This window comes from Aethina tumida, chromosome 1 (genome assembly GCF_024364675.1).
Source record: "Aethina tumida isolate Nest 87 chromosome 1, icAetTumi1.1, whole genome shotgun sequence".
Lineage (NCBI taxonomy): Eukaryota > Metazoa > Arthropoda > Insecta > Coleoptera > Nitidulidae > Aethina > Aethina tumida.
Window position 1 is genome coordinate 78,349,464 of NC_065435.1, and position 19,182 is coordinate 78,368,645.

Genomic DNA, 19,182 nt, shown 5'->3' on the forward strand with positions numbered 1-19,182 from the left:
AAATATTTATTGCAGTAGTAATTTTCTACAAGGAATAAATGTATACAAATTAAATGATAAAATGACGACTCCTCCACTATCACACTCAGTTCCAGTACCTTCCTTAGCACTGATTCCGACGCGATTGGCGATCATCATCATCAGTTTTCAGTGTTTCCTCCTCTGTAAAAAACAAATAAAATAATTAACTCTATAGCAATAATTTAAAATAAAATACCTGATTCATTTTCAAGGGATTCACTGAAAGCAGGCAACTGTTCTCCACCAAACCAGTTGAATTGATACTGATTGTCTTCCAACCTCCATCCATTATTTTCCGAGCTGAAAATATGCAGCTGTATCATGTTAGTATTATTCCAGATGCTACCGATGTAATTTGCTCACCGGAATTGTTGCAGAAGTTCAGTTTTGCTGCTTGCGTCAAAATTTTTCCAGTTGAAGTCTTCATTTACGTCAGAAACAGTGTATGTACATCAATTATTCCGGCCATGTTGTAAATATCACAAAATAAACTTTTGAATTGTGTTGAATACATCTTGCTCTACATTATTAAATAACTCTATGTTGCCGAATCTAATAATACTCTTTGTTTTTTCAATACATCAAATGGCCTTTGTTTACCTCTTTTAAAAAAGGAGGGTTATAATCACATTCAGTGATCGCATGGAAACCTAGTAAGTTTCGACACAAGAACGGTCCTAATTGTTCGTAAATCTCAGATATATCTACGTATCCCAACTTATTTAGGAGAAAGAAATTGATGTCCATAAGTATCTCGCTCACAATCAAGCATACGTATTGTATTTTTGAAAATGAAATTATAAATTGAAGAAATCATGCTAGCAAATTGTTTACAGCAAATCTAACTATACCACTGAATTAAGCACATATTTTTATGAATTTATTTTTTTAATCATGTAGTCTATAAAATAAACTGTCAAATTAAGTTCATACAGTAACAGTTCACTCGGCTTACATCTACGATATTTTCGAACTTAACACTAAAGTTTATCTATGTACATGAAAACCATTGCTTAACCAGCATTCTCATTTCTGTATCACTTAACCAGCAATACAATCTCACCCAAGTACTATATGTATGCAACCATAGTACTACTTGCGTTTCACATGAACCGTCCGACATACTAATACTATACTTTTAACACTCAAATCTTCATTCAATGTATTTAATATATCTTTTTCGTAAGTTCGAGGGCAACTTTCTCAGTTGTTCAGATTACAAAAATTTTAGTGTTAAGAGCATTAGTATGAATATAGAATAATTAGTATAATATTATGAGTTAAAACAGGTAAGTATACAATATACAATCCAATACAATAAAGAATATTACGTATAAGTATAAATACATTTATTTTTAATACGTTCTATTTGTAATAAAATAAATATTTACTACATACAGTTTTATTTCCTCCCCTTATTAAATCTATAAAATTGTTTACTTCTCCATAACAACGCCCCCAACTTCCACGAGGTTACCGTCAACAATACGCAGTTAATGTCATTTTATACTTTGCCAAGTTGCCTTTTTAACCTGCACATATTAAACTATTTTACTGAAGAAAATGGACAAAAAAGGGACAAAAATAAATATATACGGACATTCAGTCCAACCAACAATACCAAATATACCAGAAGCGGGACCGCACAGAAACACGCCTGTTTCCAAATTTATAAAAAGAGTGCACGACCAATTAGACTATCCTCCACTTTTCGAAGACAAATCATGGACCAAAAGTGTACCTTCAAAAGATGTGAGAATGTTCTTGAAACCGTCGGAAACGATAGGTGCTGCGTTTTGTCCGGCCGGTCAAGATTTGCGTATCCAAGATCTTCCAACTGCGAGAAAAAAGTTGAAAATTAATTTTTTTGGAGCGGACGGTAAGCTCAAGTATCCCCCGACCAAATCAAAAAAGGAGGAAGCGAAAGAGGCGGAAGAACAACTAAAGCGGAAGCGAAAAAAAGAACGACTGCCGGGAATAGTACCTCTAAAATCTTTGTTAACCGGAGAATATCACGAAAAGAAACAAAAAGAAAAAGAGAGGAGACACAAAATGAAGAGGATGAGAGAAAAACTTAAGGCCATCGACGATGCAGAGATGGCTGGCTTTCCAGACGATCCAACGTAGAACAGTTTTAGAAATAGAGTGAAGAATTGGCAAATTGTGTTTGATTTTTTTTTAGGGAGTTAGAGAAGATGCAAGCCGTACTACCTATAGTACCTGACGATCAGATGCTAATGCTGATCAAACAAGCCGAAGACGAAATGAACGAATATATTCGCCCATTCGATATCAAACGAATGCACTATTACCTCACACAAGTAAGTCTTACAATTGTAAGTTAATTTTTCTTCTTTGTACCAACTTCATTTTAAGGGTATAGATGAAAAACACATTGAACCGTATAATATTTTGTGGTATGAGACAGCGAAAAGCAGTGTGAAACAGTACAAAAAACTGAGATCTTACAAACCAATCATGTCCCAGTGTAAAAAAGAATTGCTACGATTATATTGTGAATTCATGAGACGTGCAATTCTCAATTACATCCTCAAAGATCCGAATGAGTGGGATCGATTGGGATTCGATACCTTTCCCAAAGATTATCCAGGTTGCATGCTTATTCGCGCACCTGTTCCGTGGCACATACACTACGTCCTCGGACAACAGAGCTTAGAGAAGCACTATTTTTTGGGAAATGTAATTGTGCGGAAGATAACTGAAGCTTGGTACCAATTGTGAGTTATATTTGATTGAAAATAATTACGAGTATGCATAGATAAAATTTCCAGACATTATGATGAGCTGATCGTACCAACATCCTATTTAGAAAGTTTGGTATTCCCACTTGATCCTGATAAAATGAAGCGTGAAGTTACTCAGCTTTGTGATAACACAAAAAAGATGATCTTGGAACAATGGTTTCCCATGTGTGCGGATATCTTTCTAGAATACAAAGAAATGTGGAGGCAGTACATACCATCTACATCTCATGATTCTATTGCGTTGATTAGAGGGTTTTTTAACTGTGTAAATATGTTATTGGCTAGCCAAATCAGAGGCCTAATCATGAGAAGTTTACACCACTTCACTGATCTAATTTTTCAATTTGTGGTAAATATATATTTTTTCCTATTTTCACACTTTCTTTTTTTATGTTTTTAGGGTGGAAATGACTATGAAGGAGAGTATGATGACAGTGCATTCACTTATATACCGATTATAACTGTTTATGCCGTTCCTGAACCGCATAAAATAGTCGTTAATCCACTTCTTAGAAACATGACCAGATTCGTGGTGGAGTTGTTTAATCTGATAGTACATGTAGGTCACAAGATTCTCAGGATAGAGAATATCATGTTTCCAGGTAATTTAGAAAAAATAATAAATTGATGCCTTTAGTTTATTAATCTAATTACAGAGTTTGTCTATGAGGAGACTTATTTAATTTCAATAGATACCAAAGACGAAGAAGTTGTAAATCTAAGAAAGCAGATACAAAGTGTTGTTTCCAGCAACATTTTGGGCCCAGAGAAATATTTGGAATTGTATCATAAATATATGTACATTTTAAATGGTGATATAAAAAGGGAGCTATTGGAATATTTTGAACAGGATCCTTTGCCATATTTGACAGTAAATACAGATTTATAGTGTTACATTTAACGTAACTTTAAAGAATCTATCTTTTAGGAATTCTCCAAGAAAATTTACAAGTACGAAGCATTGAAGAATGAGATTATTGACTTGAGACGTAACATACCTTTAAATCTTTTAAGTTTGGATTGCAATAATTTGAATGAAACTCTTTACAATTTAGTTGATGAGTGTAGAACTTATACCATTGATCATTTCGTGAAGGAGACTTTCAGACTCAATAAAAAGTAAGCTATCAATTTCTATTGTCCTATTTATTATTTTCTTTCTTATCCAGTATTTCACAAACATTCGACGATATGTGTCAAAGAATCAGTCAAACTCCTGAAACAGTAGCAGAACTAGTAGACCTCCAAAACTACGTAATAGAAAGTCGGGATGTCACCATGTACAATCTAAAAGAAACTATTAGGAAACAGTCTGAAGTCGTGCTGTTCCTTATGAAACATGCGATCCTAAGCGGTACCAATTCAATAATGCAAAATAATCCTTAACTCATTCCAATATTTTGTAGATGAAGACATCAACTTAAACTCTAGGGTCTTCCTATGGCCGAAGGATATGGAATCTGTAATAGAATTCGCTCTGCAAAAATTGACAATCAAACGTGATCAAGCCGAAGTTAACTTAAAGAACAAACGACTCACATTCGACCAACAGTTGAACAGACACGAAAAATTGCTCATCACCTTGAAAAAACGTGATCCAGCTCTCCTTACCATGGAAGAAATGGAAGACGCTGTAACATTGCGTAATTATCATTTAGTTTTGTTTTCACAAATTCGCTTTTTAAGGTGGAAGCAGTTGAAGATTTAATGGGCAAACTACAAGCAGACAAAGATGAAGCAGAACACATCAATGCCGAAGAACAATTGCTGGATCTGGATCCTTCACCGTTTATGAATTTATATAAAATGTTGCAAACAATTGACCCGTATGACAGACTTTGGCACACCGTCTACGACTTCCACAAGAACTATGATCTATGGTACTATGGACCGTTTATGGGTTTAGATGCCGATGAAATCACCGAGTTTGTAGAGACAACATGGAGAACTTTGTACAAACTTGCCAAGATTTTCAGCGATAATCCCGGCGCGAAGAGAATTGCGGAAACAGTTAGATCTAAAGTTGAAAAGTTTAGACAGTTACTTCCTGTTCTAGCCACAGTTTGTAATAAGGGTCTACAGCAACGACACTGGAATCAAGTCAGTAACTTATCTAACTTTAGAGCTTCAATTTAAGATGTTTAAATTTTTAATTAGATAAGCGAGATTGTTGGCGTAAAACTGCATGTCACTCCGGAATCCACCTTGCACTACATGATAGAAGCAGGTTTGCCTAGATTTACAAAACAATTGGAAGAAATCAGTGGAGCTGCCACCAAAGAATATGCTTTAGAGAGAAACCTGGCGAAGATGAAAGAAGAATGGATCGATATTAAATTCGAATGTATTCCCTACAGGTATTTCAAATGAAATAATTATTTAATTTTATACATTTCATATCACTTTAGGGAAACTGGAGTGCATATTCTTACAGCAGTGGATGACATACAAGTAATGCTGGATGATAACATATTAAAAGCTCAAACAATGCGTGGATCGCCCTATGTAAAGGCATTTGAGAAGGAAATGCAAGCGTGGGAAGAAAAGCTCTTATCAATGCAAGATATTTTGGACGCCTGGCTTATCAATCAGGCTACTTGGATGTATTTAGAGCCAATCTTTAGTTCCGAAGATATTATGAGACAAATGCCTACAGAAGCTAGAAACTTTAAAATAGTCGACAAAGTTTGGAGAGCAATTATGAACAACACGATACAAGATACTCATGTGCTTGTCGCAACTGAGTACAAGAAGATGCTGTCGCTTTTGAGAGAAAATAACCGATTGCTGGATGAAATTCTGAAAGGCCTCAACGAATATTTAGAGAAGAAGAGACTTTTCTTTCCCAGATTTTTCTTCTTATCTAACGATGAATTATTAGAAATATTGTCCGAGACAAAAGATCCACTAAGAGTACAACCTCATTTGAAAAAGTGCTTTGAAGGAATTTACCTTTTAGATTTTGTTGAAGATCAGATACTTGGTATGATTAGTGCAGAGAAGGAAATCGTTCCATTTTCAACGAAGATAATGCCGGCAGAAGCAAAAGGTATGGTCGAAAAGTGGCTAGTCCAAGTAGAACAAGTTATGATACAATCAATGAAAGATGTCACTCACCATTCTATCAAAGCCTATATCACCACTGATCGGAGAGATTGGATTGTTAATTGGCCAGGACAAGTAATATACTTTCAGATTTATTTTTTGGTAAGGCACAATATATGTTGAATGTTCCAGGTGGTGCAATGTGTAAATTGCATCTATTGGACCAAAGAGGTAACCTCGTCGATATTCGAACAGAGACTTGTCGAACAAGTAAGAAAATGTAACGAGCAAATTGAACAAAGTGTGCGAATGGTACAAGGAAAATTGGAACCCGGCAATCAAGTGACTGTAGAAGCTTTAATTGTCATTGATGTACATGGCAGAGACATCGTTAAGCTACTTAAGGAAAAGAAAGTCACTTCTACAGTTGATTTTGCCTGGATCTCTCAACTGAGGTACTACTGGGAAGAAGACGAAAGAGAAGTACCAGTTCGAATGATCACCACAAAAGTTGATTATGGATTTGAGTATCTGGGAAATACTGGTCGACTTGTTGCCACTCCACTCACCGATCGATGCTACAGGTAACTGTACTAGTTAATTCCATGTAAATATGTTAATTATATATATATTTAGAACTTTGATGGGTGCGTTGAAACTGAACCTCGGGGGAGCACCAGAGGGTCCAGCAGGGACAGGCAAAACAGAAACGTGCAAAGACTTAGCCAAAGCTGTTGCTAAGAAATGTGTAGTCTTCAATTGCTCCGATGGATTAGACTACAAAGCGCTGGGAAAATTCTTTAAGGGTTTAGCACAATCTGGTGCTTGGGCATGTTTTGACGAATTCAACAGAATTGAGTTGGAAGTATTGTCTGTTGTTGCGCAACAAATTTCCTGTATTCAAGTGGCCATAGCAGCTAAACTGAAAAAGTTTGTTTTTGAAGGAACAGAGCTAACTTTGGATCCCACGTGTACTGTTTTCATAACTATGAATCCTGGGTAAGAAATACGAAACTTTATCAAATATTATATTAATTAGTTTAACCTTGAAATTAGTTACGCAGGAAGACAAGAACTACCTGATAATTTAAAGGTACTGTTTAGAACTGTAGCTATGATGGTGCCAGATTATGCCATGATTGGTGAAATCTCCTTGTTCTCTTACGGATTTGAGGAAGCTAGCAGGTTTGAATGTTCTAGTTTTATAATAACTTTAATGACAAATGTTTCTTCAGTTTATCTCAAAAGATTGTCCACACATATAAATTATGTTCAGAACAGCTATCCTCCCAAAATCATTATGATTATGGAATGAGGGCTGTAAAATCTGTCTTATTAGCTGCTGGTGCCTTGAAGAGAAATTATCCTGAGAGTTCTGAAGCTCAATTAGTTCTTAGAGCCATCATCGACGTAAACTTACCGAAATTTCTCGCCCAGGTAAAATATTTAATTATATTTTCAAACAACTCAATAAATTTTTTAGGATGTGCCACTATTCGAGGGTATTTACTCAGATTTGTTCCCCGGGATTGAGCTACCAGTGTTTGAAAGAGCCGACCTCATAGAATGCATCAAGGAACGAATTGAAGAGAAACAATTATGTGGATCTCCTTGGTATATGGAAAAGATCATGCAGATTTATGAAATGATCCTAGTCAGACATGGTTTAATGATAGTCGGTAGACCACTAGGAGGCAAAACTCAAGCTTATCAGGTAACTTTTCAACATTCCAATTCGATTATTTTTCGAAAATGATTTCAACAGACTTTGGCAGAATCACTGGGAAAATTGGCTGAACGCCCTGAAGCGAAATTAATTGAAAACCACACTCTTTACCGAATTATTAATCCCAAAGCTATATCTATGGGCCAGTTGTATGGTCAATTTGATCCAGCTTCCCACGAATGGTCTGATGGTGTTTTAGCCACAACTTTTAGAGAATATGCTAACAATCCTTCCCTGGATAGAAAATGGATCTTGTTCGACGGTCCTGTTGATGCTGTATGGATTGAAAATATGAACACGGTTTTAGATGACAACAAAAAGCTCTGTCTTATGTCTGGAGAAATTATACAAGTAAGAAATTCAATTAACACAAATTATATTTTTAAATGATTACATTACAGATGTCACCACAAATGAATTTAATTTTTGAGCCTGCAGATTTAGAACAGGCTTCTCCAGCAACTGTATCCAGATGCGGCATGATCTATATGGAACCACATCTTTTGGGTTGGCAAGCATTTCACGAAACAGCTTTAGCTATTTATTCCACAGTGCTGCTTAAAGAACAGATTCAAACGGTTCACGAGATCATAACTTGGTTGGCTCCAGCTTCCTTCAAGTTTATTCAACTACATTGCAAAACTATGGTATCAATTAACGAAAATTACTACTATTTGGTATGTTTTAGTAGAGAAATTTAGTTACAAAAATAGCAACTGTTACTTTTAGTTGGGAATGAAGCTATACAAACACTTGATGCTAAAGCAAAAATCACTCAGTACCATTTCAATTCAAATTATGTATATTGTGGTACATGTATGGACTACTGCAGGTACTCTTGATGGTTCTGGTCGAATTAAATTTGATGCCTGGTTCAGAAAACTGGTAAACGGTGAAGATAAAAGTAATCCGAAGCCTAAGAGTGTTACTGTGACCAAAGCTCAACTGTTTCCTGAACGATTCACTGTTTTTGATTATTACTGGGATCCTCAGAGAAACAATGGTACTTGGGTATTGTGGATCGATATGGTGGACAAAATCCAACAAATACCACCTAATGCAAAGGTACTATTAGAAATACAAAGAATAACAATGTATAAATTATGTTTTAGCCAAGTGAATTGATAATACAGACAAGTCAAAGCATCTACATGAACTTTTTCTTGAAATTTTGTCTAAACATGAATGCTCCTGTTCTCTACGTCGGACCTACAGGAACTGGAAAATCTGCTGTAGTTATGGACTCTCTTTTGAGTTTGCCTAAAGAAGAGTTCTTGATAAATACGCTCAATTTCAGTGCCAGAACAACGTCCATGATGGTAAATTCAGGAATTAGTTCAAAACATTTTATAAAATTTATGATTGTAGACACAAGAAACAGTAATGTCAAAATTGGACAAAAGAAGGAGAGGTGTATACGGTCCTCCTATGGGCAAAAGATGTATTTTGTTTGTGGATGATGTGGGTATGCCACAAAAGGAGGTTTGGGGGGCTCAACCTCCTGTGGAATTATTGAGACAGTGGCTAGATCACGGTCATTGGTTCGATAAGGACACTTCCATACTACAACTTGTTGATATGGTAGGTTAAAGTTATTTAAGTATTATGTTTGAAAACAGCAATTTGTTTCAGTCATTTGTTGGGGCTATGGGAGTACCAGGAGGAGGAAGGAACGAAGTCACTGAAAGGTTTTTAAGGCATATGTTTATCATAACCGTTGACTCTTTCGATGATAATACTTTGTCGAAAATTTTTGTTACTATTTTGGATTGGCATTTCCAAAAAGGCTTCGTTGACGAAATTGCTCGTCTATCCAAAGTAAGAAATAGTTATTCTTTTAACAATTCAATATTTATATGCATCCTCCTCTTTCAGTTTTGCGTGGCTGCCACTATGGAGGTTTACAAAGCAGCAATGTTGAACTTCTTACCTACTCCAACAAAGTCTCACTACACTTTCTCACTGCGAGATTTTGCAAGAGTTATTTATGGTTTATTAAATACTCCACCCAAAAAACTCACCGACATAGACAAATTTATAAGACTGTGGATACACGAAAGTTATCGTGTCTTCCATGACAGATTAGTGGATGAATCTGATCGATTAGAGTTCTTTAACATTGTGAAGACTTCTTGCTATCAAGGTTTCCGACAACAGTTTAACAAAGTTTGTGCTCCGTTGGGTACTGAGGACGAAGACACAATAGGACCACAACATATGAGAAATCTCTTTTTCGGCAACTACATGGAACCTGACGCCGATCCTAAAATTTACGATGAAATCACTGACCTTAATGAACTGGTGGAAAAGATGGTGTATTATTTGAATGAATACAATGTTGTGTCTAAGGCACCAATGAACTTGGTTATGTTTAAGTTTGCCATTGAACATGTGTCCAGAGTCTCTAGGGTTTTGACTCAGCCCAACGGTAATGTTCTTTTGGTGGGCATTGGAGGTTCAGGAAGACACAGCGCTGTGAAATTAGCAGCATCAATGTCAGAAATTACCATTTTTGAGGTAGACTTTCTTATAATTGGTTCACGATTTAAACAAACAATAAAAACAAATTTGAATTTGTTTATAGATTGAAATAAGCAGAAATTATGCAATAAGTGAGTGGAGGGAAGATTTAAAAAAGCTACTCCTGAAGGCTGGTATTGATGGTAAACCCATTGTGTTTCTATTTGCTGATACACAAGTAGCAGATGAAGCATTTATTGAGGACATAAACACAGTTTTGAATTCGGCTGATGTACCCAATTTGTACGCGCCCGATGAAAAGGCTGAAATATTGGAGAAGATGCAAACAGCTTCTAGAGAATCTGTATGAATACTTTTAGTTATTTTCTATTTAATTGACTATTTTACTTTTAACAGGGAAAAAAGATTGATACAACTCCTCTTGCTCTCTACAACTTCTTCATAGAGAGAGTGAAAAGTAGTCTTCATGTAGCTCTTTGCATGAGTCCAATAGGAGATACTTTCAGGGTGAGATGCAGAATGTTTCCATCGTTGATAAACTGTTGTACTATAGATTGGTTTACGGATTGGCCTCACGATGCATTGGAAAGAGTAGCCAATATGTTTTTATCCAAAACTGATATATCAAAAGGTGAAATTAAGAAATATGATGATATATAAATAAATCATAACCATATTTATTTTAGATATGATAAAACTTTGTACTTTAATATGCAAGTATTTTCATGTTTCTATTCAAAATTTGTCGAAGGTTTTCTATCGTGAACAAAAGAGAAAAACATACGTCACTCCCACGTCGTATTTAGAATTGATCCAAACTTTTATTAACATGTACTACGTAAAAATCGATCAAATAACTATGTTTAGGAACAGATACGAAGTAGGACTAGAAAAATTGGACTTTGCCGCTAGTCAGGTCGGCCTGATGCAACAAGAACTTTTTGATTTACAACCAAAGCTCGTTGTAGCTTCAGGAATAACTGAAAAACTCATGGTTAAAATTGAACAGGATACGGTCATTGTAGAAAAACAGAAAGAAGTAAATCATTCTACGTGTTATTACGTACATCTAGATTTCACGCTTCTTTTATACAGATTGTTGGTGCTGATGAAGCCTTGGCCAATGAAGCTGCAGCAGCAGCTCAAGCTATAAAAGATGATTGCGAATCAGATCTTTCTGAAGCTATTCCAGCATTGGAGGCTGCTTTGGATGCTCTTAATACTTTAAAACCTGCCGACATTACTGTTGTAAAGTCTATGAAAAATCCTCCGTCTGGTGTTAAACTAGTTATGGAAGCAGTAAGTTTTTAATAATATTGAACATATTCGAAACATTAAAATATTCATTCTAGGTTTGTGTAATGAAACAAGCGAAACCAGTGAGGAAACCAGATCCAGCTTCTGGGAAGATGATCGAAGACTATTGGGAAACTTCAGTGAAGGTATTGGGCGACATGAAATTTTTAGAAGGTTTGAAAAATTACGACAAAGACAACATTCCTCCCGCTGTCATGAAACGTATTAGAGAAAAGTATATGCCCGATCGTGAATTCAATCCAGACCGCATCCATACTGTCTCAACTGCTTGCGAAGGACTCTGCAAGTGGGTTTTGGCCATGGAGGTAATATAGAATATTATTACGATATACGATTAACAATTCTATATTTAAGGTGTACGACAGAGTGGTAAAGATCGTGGCACCCAAAAAAGCAGCTTTAGCAGAAGCCGAAGGTGAACTAGCGATTCAAATGGATACTTTGAACGCTAAAAGAGCTCAGCTTCAAGAGGTTGCCGATAAATTGCAAGCGTTAAACGACGAATTTGCAGCCGAAACCAAAAAGAAGAAAGACTTGGAAGACATGATTAATCTCTGTTCCCAGAAGTTGGACAGAGCTGAAAAACTAATTGGAGGATTGGGTGGTGAAAAGACAAGATGGAGTGAAACGGCGAAACAGCTACACGAATTGTTGGGAAATGTTATTGGTGACGTTATGTTGAGTGCAGGAGTTATTGCTTATCTTGGAGCATTTTCTGTTAACTACAGGTTAGTATTAATACAGTATTTAGTGGTTTTACATTGGGCAGTATTATAGGCAAGAAGTAGTGAAGGAATGGAATATGTATTGCTTGAAGCTAGGCATTCCTTGTTCGGATAACTTTTCATTGGTTACCACAATGGGTGAACCAGTGCTCATTAGAGCTTGGAACATTGCTGGATTACCCGTAGATACATACAGTATTGAAAACGGCATTATCGCTACGAATGCGAGAAGATGGCCATTGATGATCGATCCTCAAGGTATAAAATGTGTTTAACTATTTTAAATCATCTTTTAAAATTATACAATTAGGCCAGGCAAATCGTTGGGTGAAGAATATGGAGAAAAATAACCGATTACAAATCATAAAATTAACAGACACCAATTACGTTCGCGTTTTAGAAAATGCGGTGACGTTTGGTACACCAGTAATGCTGGAAAATATAAATGAGGATATCGATGCCGTTTTGGATCCGATTTTGACTAAAAATATTTTCAAGTCACAAGGCGTTTGGTATCTAAAACTAGGCGACAATGTTTTAGAATACAGTTTCGACTTTCGTTTCTTCATCACGACTCGTTTGAGAAATCCGCATTACCTTCCTGAAATCGCTGTTAAAGTTTCGCTTTTGAACTTTATGATCACACAACAAGGATTGCAGGACCAACTGCTCGGTAATTTTTAAATTGTCATTAATTTTTTATTAAAATTTCTGTTTTAGGAATTGTGGTGGCGAGGGAACGTCCTGAACTAGAAGAAAAAAAGAACGCTATGATAATCGAAGGCGCCAACAACAAGAAAATGTTAAAGGAAATCGAAGATAAAATATTAGAGGTATTATCCACATCAGAAGGTAATATCTTGGAAGATGAAACAGCTATAAAAATATTATCTAGCAGTAGAATTCTATCTGAGGAAATCCAAGTGAAGCAGGAAATCGCAGCTGTTACAGAACAAGAAATTGATTTTGCCCGAAATCAATATGTTCCTGTTTCTAAACATTCATCAGTGTTATTCTTTTGCTTGTCAGAATTAGCAAATATTGATCCGATGTACCAGTATTCATTGGCGTGGTTTATCAATCTGTACCATCAAGGTATTACGAACAGTCCAAAATCAGACGTCCTTGAAGAAAGACTAGGTTATCTCAACTCCTTCTTTACCAACAGTATCTACAGGAATGTCTGTAGGAGTTTATTCGAGAAAGACAAATTGATTTTCTCATTGATTTTATCTGTGGGAATTTTAAGATCACACGTAAGAACCTCTTTAATAATGAGAATAATAATTTAAAATTTATAATGTGGATTACAGAACAACATCGATGAAGATGTCTGGAATTTCTTCTTGACTGGTGGAGTGGCTCTGGATAATCCCTTTCCAAATCCGGCATCAGAATGGCTCTCTGAAAAATCGTGGTCGGAAGTTGTTCGAGCATCAAACCTAAAAGGATTGGAGCAGTTTAAGGACAGTGTGACGGCAGAACCTAATGAATGGAAGGCATTTTACGACGTATTTAACCCTCACGACATACCCTGTCCGAGTCCGTTTCACGAGATCAAAGGTCTTGGAAGATTGGTCATAATTAAATGTATTCGACCTGATAAAGTTGTTCCTGCTGTCCAGGTAAAAGTTTTAAAAATTTTACGTTTTATTAGCTAATATTTGCTTTTAGAACTACATTGTGGAGGAGATGGGTCAAGCTTATTTGGAACCTCCACAGTTTAATCTTCAGGAGTCCTACAATGATAGTAATTGTTGTTCACCACTGATCTTTATTCTGTCACCTGGTTCTGACCCCATGGCTGGCTTGGCCAAATTCGCTGGTGACATGGGTATTGCTAAAACCAGTTTAATGACCATTTCACTTGGACAAGGCCAGGTATTTCTTTATCTTAAAATTATTACCATTCTTAATGTTATATTATTTTAAGGGACCAATCGCTGCGAATATGATTCAAACAGGAATGATAACTGGTCAATGGGCCGTTTTACAAAACTGTCACTTAGCTGAAAGCTGGATGAAAGAACTGGACCGGATATGTGATGAAGTTTTAGTTCCAGAAGCTACGAATAAAGACTTCCGACTGTGGCTGACCAGCTACCCAAGCAATGCGTTTCCGGTTGCAATCCTACAAAACGGTGTAAAAATGACCAACGAAGCTCCGAAAGGATTGAGATTAAATCTGCTGAGATCGTACCAAAGTGATCCTATATCCGACATGGAGTTCTTCACTTCGTGCACAAATCCATTTGCATTTAAAAAGTTGTTGTTCTCGCTGTGTTTCTTTCACGGTGTTGTTCAGGAACGGAAAAAGTTTGGACCTTTGGGATGGAATATTCCGTATGAATTTAACGAATCTGATCTCAGAATATCTGTATTACAATTACAGGTAAAACTGTTATTTTGTATATTGAAGTTGACTGAGTTGAGTTATTTTTAGATGTTTTTGACTGAATACCAGTCAGTACCGTTTGAAGCTTTGGTTTATCTAACGGGTGAATGCAACTATGGAGGACGTGTAACTGATGACAAAGATCGCAGACTTTTAAACTCTCTCCTATCAATTTTTTACAACCCATCAGTTTTGGAAAAAAAGAAGTGAGGCAAGTTAATCATTAAAGTTTTAGTTACAATGTTTATCTTTTAGATACGAATTCTCACCAAGTGGAATATACTACGTACCAAGAGATGACAGTTATCTAGGTATAATAGATTACATCAAATCTCTACCTCTAATACCTTCACCTGAAGTATACGGTTTACACGAGAATGCTGATATAACAAAAGACAATCAGGAAACTGCCATGGTAACTACAAAGTGCTCCCATCATGTATTATACTAATACATTTTTTTAGCTATTACACGGAGCTCTTTTGACTCAATCTCAAATAACCGGAGGAGGTGGAGGCGAGGACAGCCAGGAAATGGTGATTGTACTAGCCAATGATATATTAAGTAAAGTGCCGGATCTCTTCGATATTCGAAGTGTGAGTGAGAAGTACCCAATTTTAAAAAGCAATTCCATGAACACTGTGCTAAGACAAGAACTAATTCGGTTCAACCGATTAATTGCGGTAGTAAAGCGCACCCTTAAAGACTTGATCAAAGCTTTAAAGGGATTGGTGGTCATGTCGGCCGAATTGGAGAACACCTTCAACTCAATGGTGGTGGGAAAAGTACCAGCGGCCTGGGCAAATAAAAGTTACCCGAGTTTAAAGCCGTTGGGATCGTACGTCACGGATTTGATAATGAGGTTAAAAGTGTTTGAAGAGTGGATTGAACATGGGCCACCTAATGTCTTTTGGCTGTCGGGGTTTTACTTCACGCAATCATTTTTGACGGGCGTGCTTCAGAATTTTTCTAGAAAGCAGAAGTTGCCAATCGATTGGATTCACTTCGAGTACTACACAACCAAGTATGAGGCGGAAGCCGATTCTTTGCCGGACATAGGGGTCTACTGTAGGGTGAGTTTTCTTGGGGTTGATTGTTGTTTGTATTGAGTTTCGATGTGAATGTTGCAAGCAGCAAATTAAGGAGGAAGAAGAAACTAGCGTACTGTTTAGTGTAAGTGTGTGTGGTTTCTGATGGTTGCATACGCATGTTTGGCGCGGCGCTTTTGTTTTTATATTTTACTCGGGTGTTCCAGGGATTGTTCTTGGAGGGAGCCAGATGGGACAGAAAACTTAAAATGTTAAACGAATCGTATCCGAAAATTTTGTTCGATGTAGTGCCGATTATGTGGCTTAAGCCGGCAATAAAGGAAAACTACAAACCGCCACCTTGTTATAACTGCCCTGTTTATAAGACCAGTGCGAGGAGAGGTGTCCTGTCGACTACCGGACATTCAACAAATTTCGTAATGTATACAACATTTGAATCAAACCATCCCGAGAAACATTGGATAAATAGGGGTGTGGCTGCGTTGTGTCAGCTGGATGATTAGTTTAAATAAAATACCGAACCGTACAGTAGAGAGTTATTCCAACTATGTATTAATAAATATCACATGAACAGACCTCGGGTTAAACCTTATCTGTGTGCACTTAATGATATGAAATCGGGTTTGTCATATTTGTATATAACTCGCCATGAGTAACACGCAGTAGTGTAGCATATTTTTTATTTAACAAATACATTTGTTTATATGTATATATACATATATGTTTAAAAATAATTATGGATACGAAACCCACTAGTAGAAATAGTGACTATAATCAACAAATGTGAGTAGAGTGTACAATAAACAAACAACGCAACAATAATATACGTGTTTTATTTTTCAGTGGGCTTTTCACTTATCGAAAAAATCTAACATCCTATATAAGTCTCTTTTATATTTTCTTTTATTTATTGTCACTGTTTGGGAACACAAAAGATTTTTTCATTGAAGGGCAAGCATGTGGTAAATAGATACATACATACATATATATATATATATATATATATATATATATATATATATATATATATATATATATATATATAATGCTTAAATTTAAATTTTCAGATACAATAATAACACGACAAAACCTATTTTACTTGTGCCACATAATTTTAAATATAAACTTGTTGTTTGCTTCGCGATATGTAAGCTTATCTATGAGATAAAGAATAATGGGACATCTTATTATCTGTGCTTATTTTTAGCATATAAAACAAATTCTTATCGCCTGGTTGACAGTAAATGTTGTCCAATTTTTCGTGTTATTTGCTAACATTGGAATTCGGCTTCAAACATTCACTTTCATACAAACTTTAATAGCAGCCTTTATTATAGGTAAATTGTTTGATTTACTTAAAATTATGAAAAAATTAATACATTTTTTACAGGACTTTACATGTGCACCTTAGAAATGGTTTATAGGTTTTTAAAACAAATCACTGTAGTCGAAGATATGAAGAGAGGAGTCAATGTGTATATAATTTAATAACTTTTATTTTTACGTACATTATATAAATATATATACAATATTTTATGACCTTTTTTTATTCTCCTTAACCTTAATTAAATTGCTTATAAACGATCCACAAAGATACTGCCTGGGCACCTAAAATAAATTTATTTAATTTTGTAATTAATTGTTATGGTAATTAACACACATCCATGTAGCAAATTGTAAACCAAATATTCATGATTTCCAGTTGTATCTAGGGAAATAACAACCACAAGCAATATCACAGAAAAGATATTTAAACATAACCACGGCCATAATAACCACAGCACGTTCTAAAAACGAAATAAATATTGATTAACTAGAATTTACGTCCTTATCGTGACAAAGGAAATGTTCGTGATTAATTATATATACACAACGATTTTCTGTTGTTTCTGATAAGAAATGAATAATATGTTTACCATTGCAATTCCAATAATGATTCCAATTGAAAATAAGATCTCTAGATTAGACCAGATAAAAGCTTTAATGAAATCTGAAGTGGACCATGATGTGAATATATCGTTTTCGTCGATTGAACCCGGACTTTCTTCCATCTGTTGATTTCCACTTGCGAATACCCTCAATAATTCAATGAAAATTGTGAAATAATACAATATGTATAATATTGCGATTACTGAAACCAATATTATTTTTTTCGTAGAAGTTTTAGTATTCACTTGTTGCAATCTAGAATTGTAATTGTACTTTTAAATATTGTTTTATAAATAAACAAACTTACCTGTCCGATCCAAATAACTTTTCACAGTCTCTGAGGTAACACAAAAAATTAAAATTTATAATGTAATATAATTCTAAAAACTTACAATGTTTGAGCTTCATTGATTTTTTTTCGTAAAGGTACTATTAACGCAGGCATTTTTAAGCAGTAAACGTGCCAAACGAGTAAAACAAAAAAACAATTTTATTAATAATGATCTATAATCTAATTTTAATCTTTTAAGTACGTTAATAGTTAATAAGATAATTTAAACGAACACCTTAAAAATTGTCAGGTGATATTGAATAAATATTATTTTATTATCTTTATTGACTGTTGACATCAATCAACAAAAATTATTAATTACAATATGTTATTTATTTCAAGTAAATATTGTTTAAATATTGTATACATAACTTTAAACAAAATTGTTATATAATATTTTGTTAGAGACACTTACAAACGGTGAGGCATAGAATCAATGAAATATCGGCAACAGTCGTTTGAAACTGCAAATTAAAACTTACTTTCTACGTGTTTTTTAATGTATCTGGGATCCAAATTTTTATTCTATTGAACATGGATTCATCATTCCAAAGAAACCTTCCCTAAAATTCTCGAGGATAATTAATATATTTTTGTGTAATGGTTCCAAACGGAGTATCATTAGAATTTACAAAAGTACAAAGAAATGGCCACGTGATCAACTACAATAATTAGGAACCCTTGTTGTGTATGATAAGAAAATAATTACAAAAATGTAGCAACCACAGTCTGAATGCGTACAAATGAATAATTAAGGAAGACCACAAATAACAAACGCAAAATATAGCAAAATATATGTAACATAACTTTACTACGATTATGAATATCAATATAATATGTCTTGCAATAATTATTGTTTATAACTAATCAAATTAAATGAATTTAATTATTGTTCATCGTCATGTAAACATTCTGTTGAATACTGAAGCCAATTTCCTCCTGGTCTCAATTTTAGAAGAATATCAAAACGAAGGTTTTTTAATCAGTTATCGTTATAAATAGATCAAATACAAATATTATTAAAACATTAACTAATAATACATACATCAATACATTAAAAGTCCCGGGCCTAACAAAGAAAACACGTTTTTTTTTTTGTTCAAAATTAGCTCTCCATCAAGAGCAACGCAATCATTCCAACGACGCTTTAACATTTCAATACCACTTTTGTAGGACGATTTATCTTTTGCCATAAAGTAGGCTTTAGTTTCAGCGATAACCTACCTCTTCATTCGAAATTTCTTACCGGCGAGCAAGTCTCCGAACAGCAAGTTGTCGCTGCGAATCAAATCTGGCGAATACGGTAGATGTGGAAGTAATTCGAAGTTCACTTTTTGCCATTGTTTTGATTAACTTGTGACACGGTGCGTTGTCTTCATGAAACAATTTATTTTCTTT

At 35.1% G+C, this 19,182-nt stretch overlaps 2 protein-coding genes and 1 long non-coding RNA gene across 3 annotated transcripts; 1 reads left to right on the forward strand and 2 right to left on the reverse strand.

Annotated features, from left to right (window-relative positions):
• Positions 1-88: 88 nt before the first annotated feature.
• On the reverse strand, positions 89-517 carry LOC126266540 (uncharacterized). Its single transcript, XR_007548860.1, has 3 exons — positions 385-517; positions 218-321; positions 89-162 (listed from the first exon to the last, which is right to left on the reverse strand). It is a non-coding gene; the product is annotated as an uncharacterized LOC126266540 (long non-coding RNA).
• Positions 518-1,517: 1,000 nt separating this feature from the next.
• On the forward strand, positions 1,518-17,060 carry LOC109607151 (dynein axonemal heavy chain 3). The gene is made up of 45 exons (XM_020023705.2): positions 1,518-1,539; positions 1,598-2,144; positions 2,204-2,342; positions 2,398-2,759; positions 2,814-3,135; positions 3,187-3,388; positions 3,443-3,657; positions 3,715-3,905; positions 3,956-4,140; positions 4,193-4,419; positions 4,473-4,886; positions 4,944-5,143; positions 5,195-5,966; positions 6,024-6,415; positions 6,468-6,830; positions 6,888-7,016; positions 7,067-7,268; positions 7,315-7,545; positions 7,597-7,908; positions 7,959-8,234; positions 8,287-8,622; positions 8,670-8,876; positions 8,926-9,138; positions 9,190-9,375; positions 9,433-10,074; positions 10,142-10,381; positions 10,435-10,669; positions 10,725-11,077; positions 11,134-11,337; positions 11,391-11,660; positions 11,710-12,083; positions 12,133-12,338; positions 12,391-12,753; positions 12,801-13,336; positions 13,394-13,705; positions 13,755-13,961; positions 14,014-14,472; positions 14,524-14,681; positions 14,731-14,890; positions 14,940-15,548; positions 15,731-16,307; positions 16,368-16,486; positions 16,592-16,671; positions 16,732-16,861; positions 16,915-17,060. The coding sequence occupies exons 1-41, from the start codon at positions 1,518-1,520 to the stop codon at positions 16,025-16,027; spliced, it is 12,270 nt and encodes a 4,089-aa protein (XP_019879264.2). The 3' UTR covers positions 16,028-16,307; positions 16,368-16,486; positions 16,592-16,671; positions 16,732-16,861; positions 16,915-17,060.
• LOC109609495 (uncharacterized) lies at positions 17,003-17,906 on the reverse strand. The gene is made up of 5 exons (XM_049961178.1): positions 17,846-17,906; positions 17,761-17,790; positions 17,441-17,708; positions 17,185-17,311; positions 17,003-17,132 (listed from the first exon to the last, which is right to left on the reverse strand). Exons 1-5 carry the CDS (start codon positions 17,896-17,898, stop codon positions 17,086-17,088), a joined length of 525 nt encoding a protein of 174 aa, XP_049817135.1. The 5' UTR covers positions 17,899-17,906; the 3' UTR covers positions 17,003-17,085.
• Between the last annotated feature and the right edge of the window lie 1,276 nt (positions 17,907-19,182).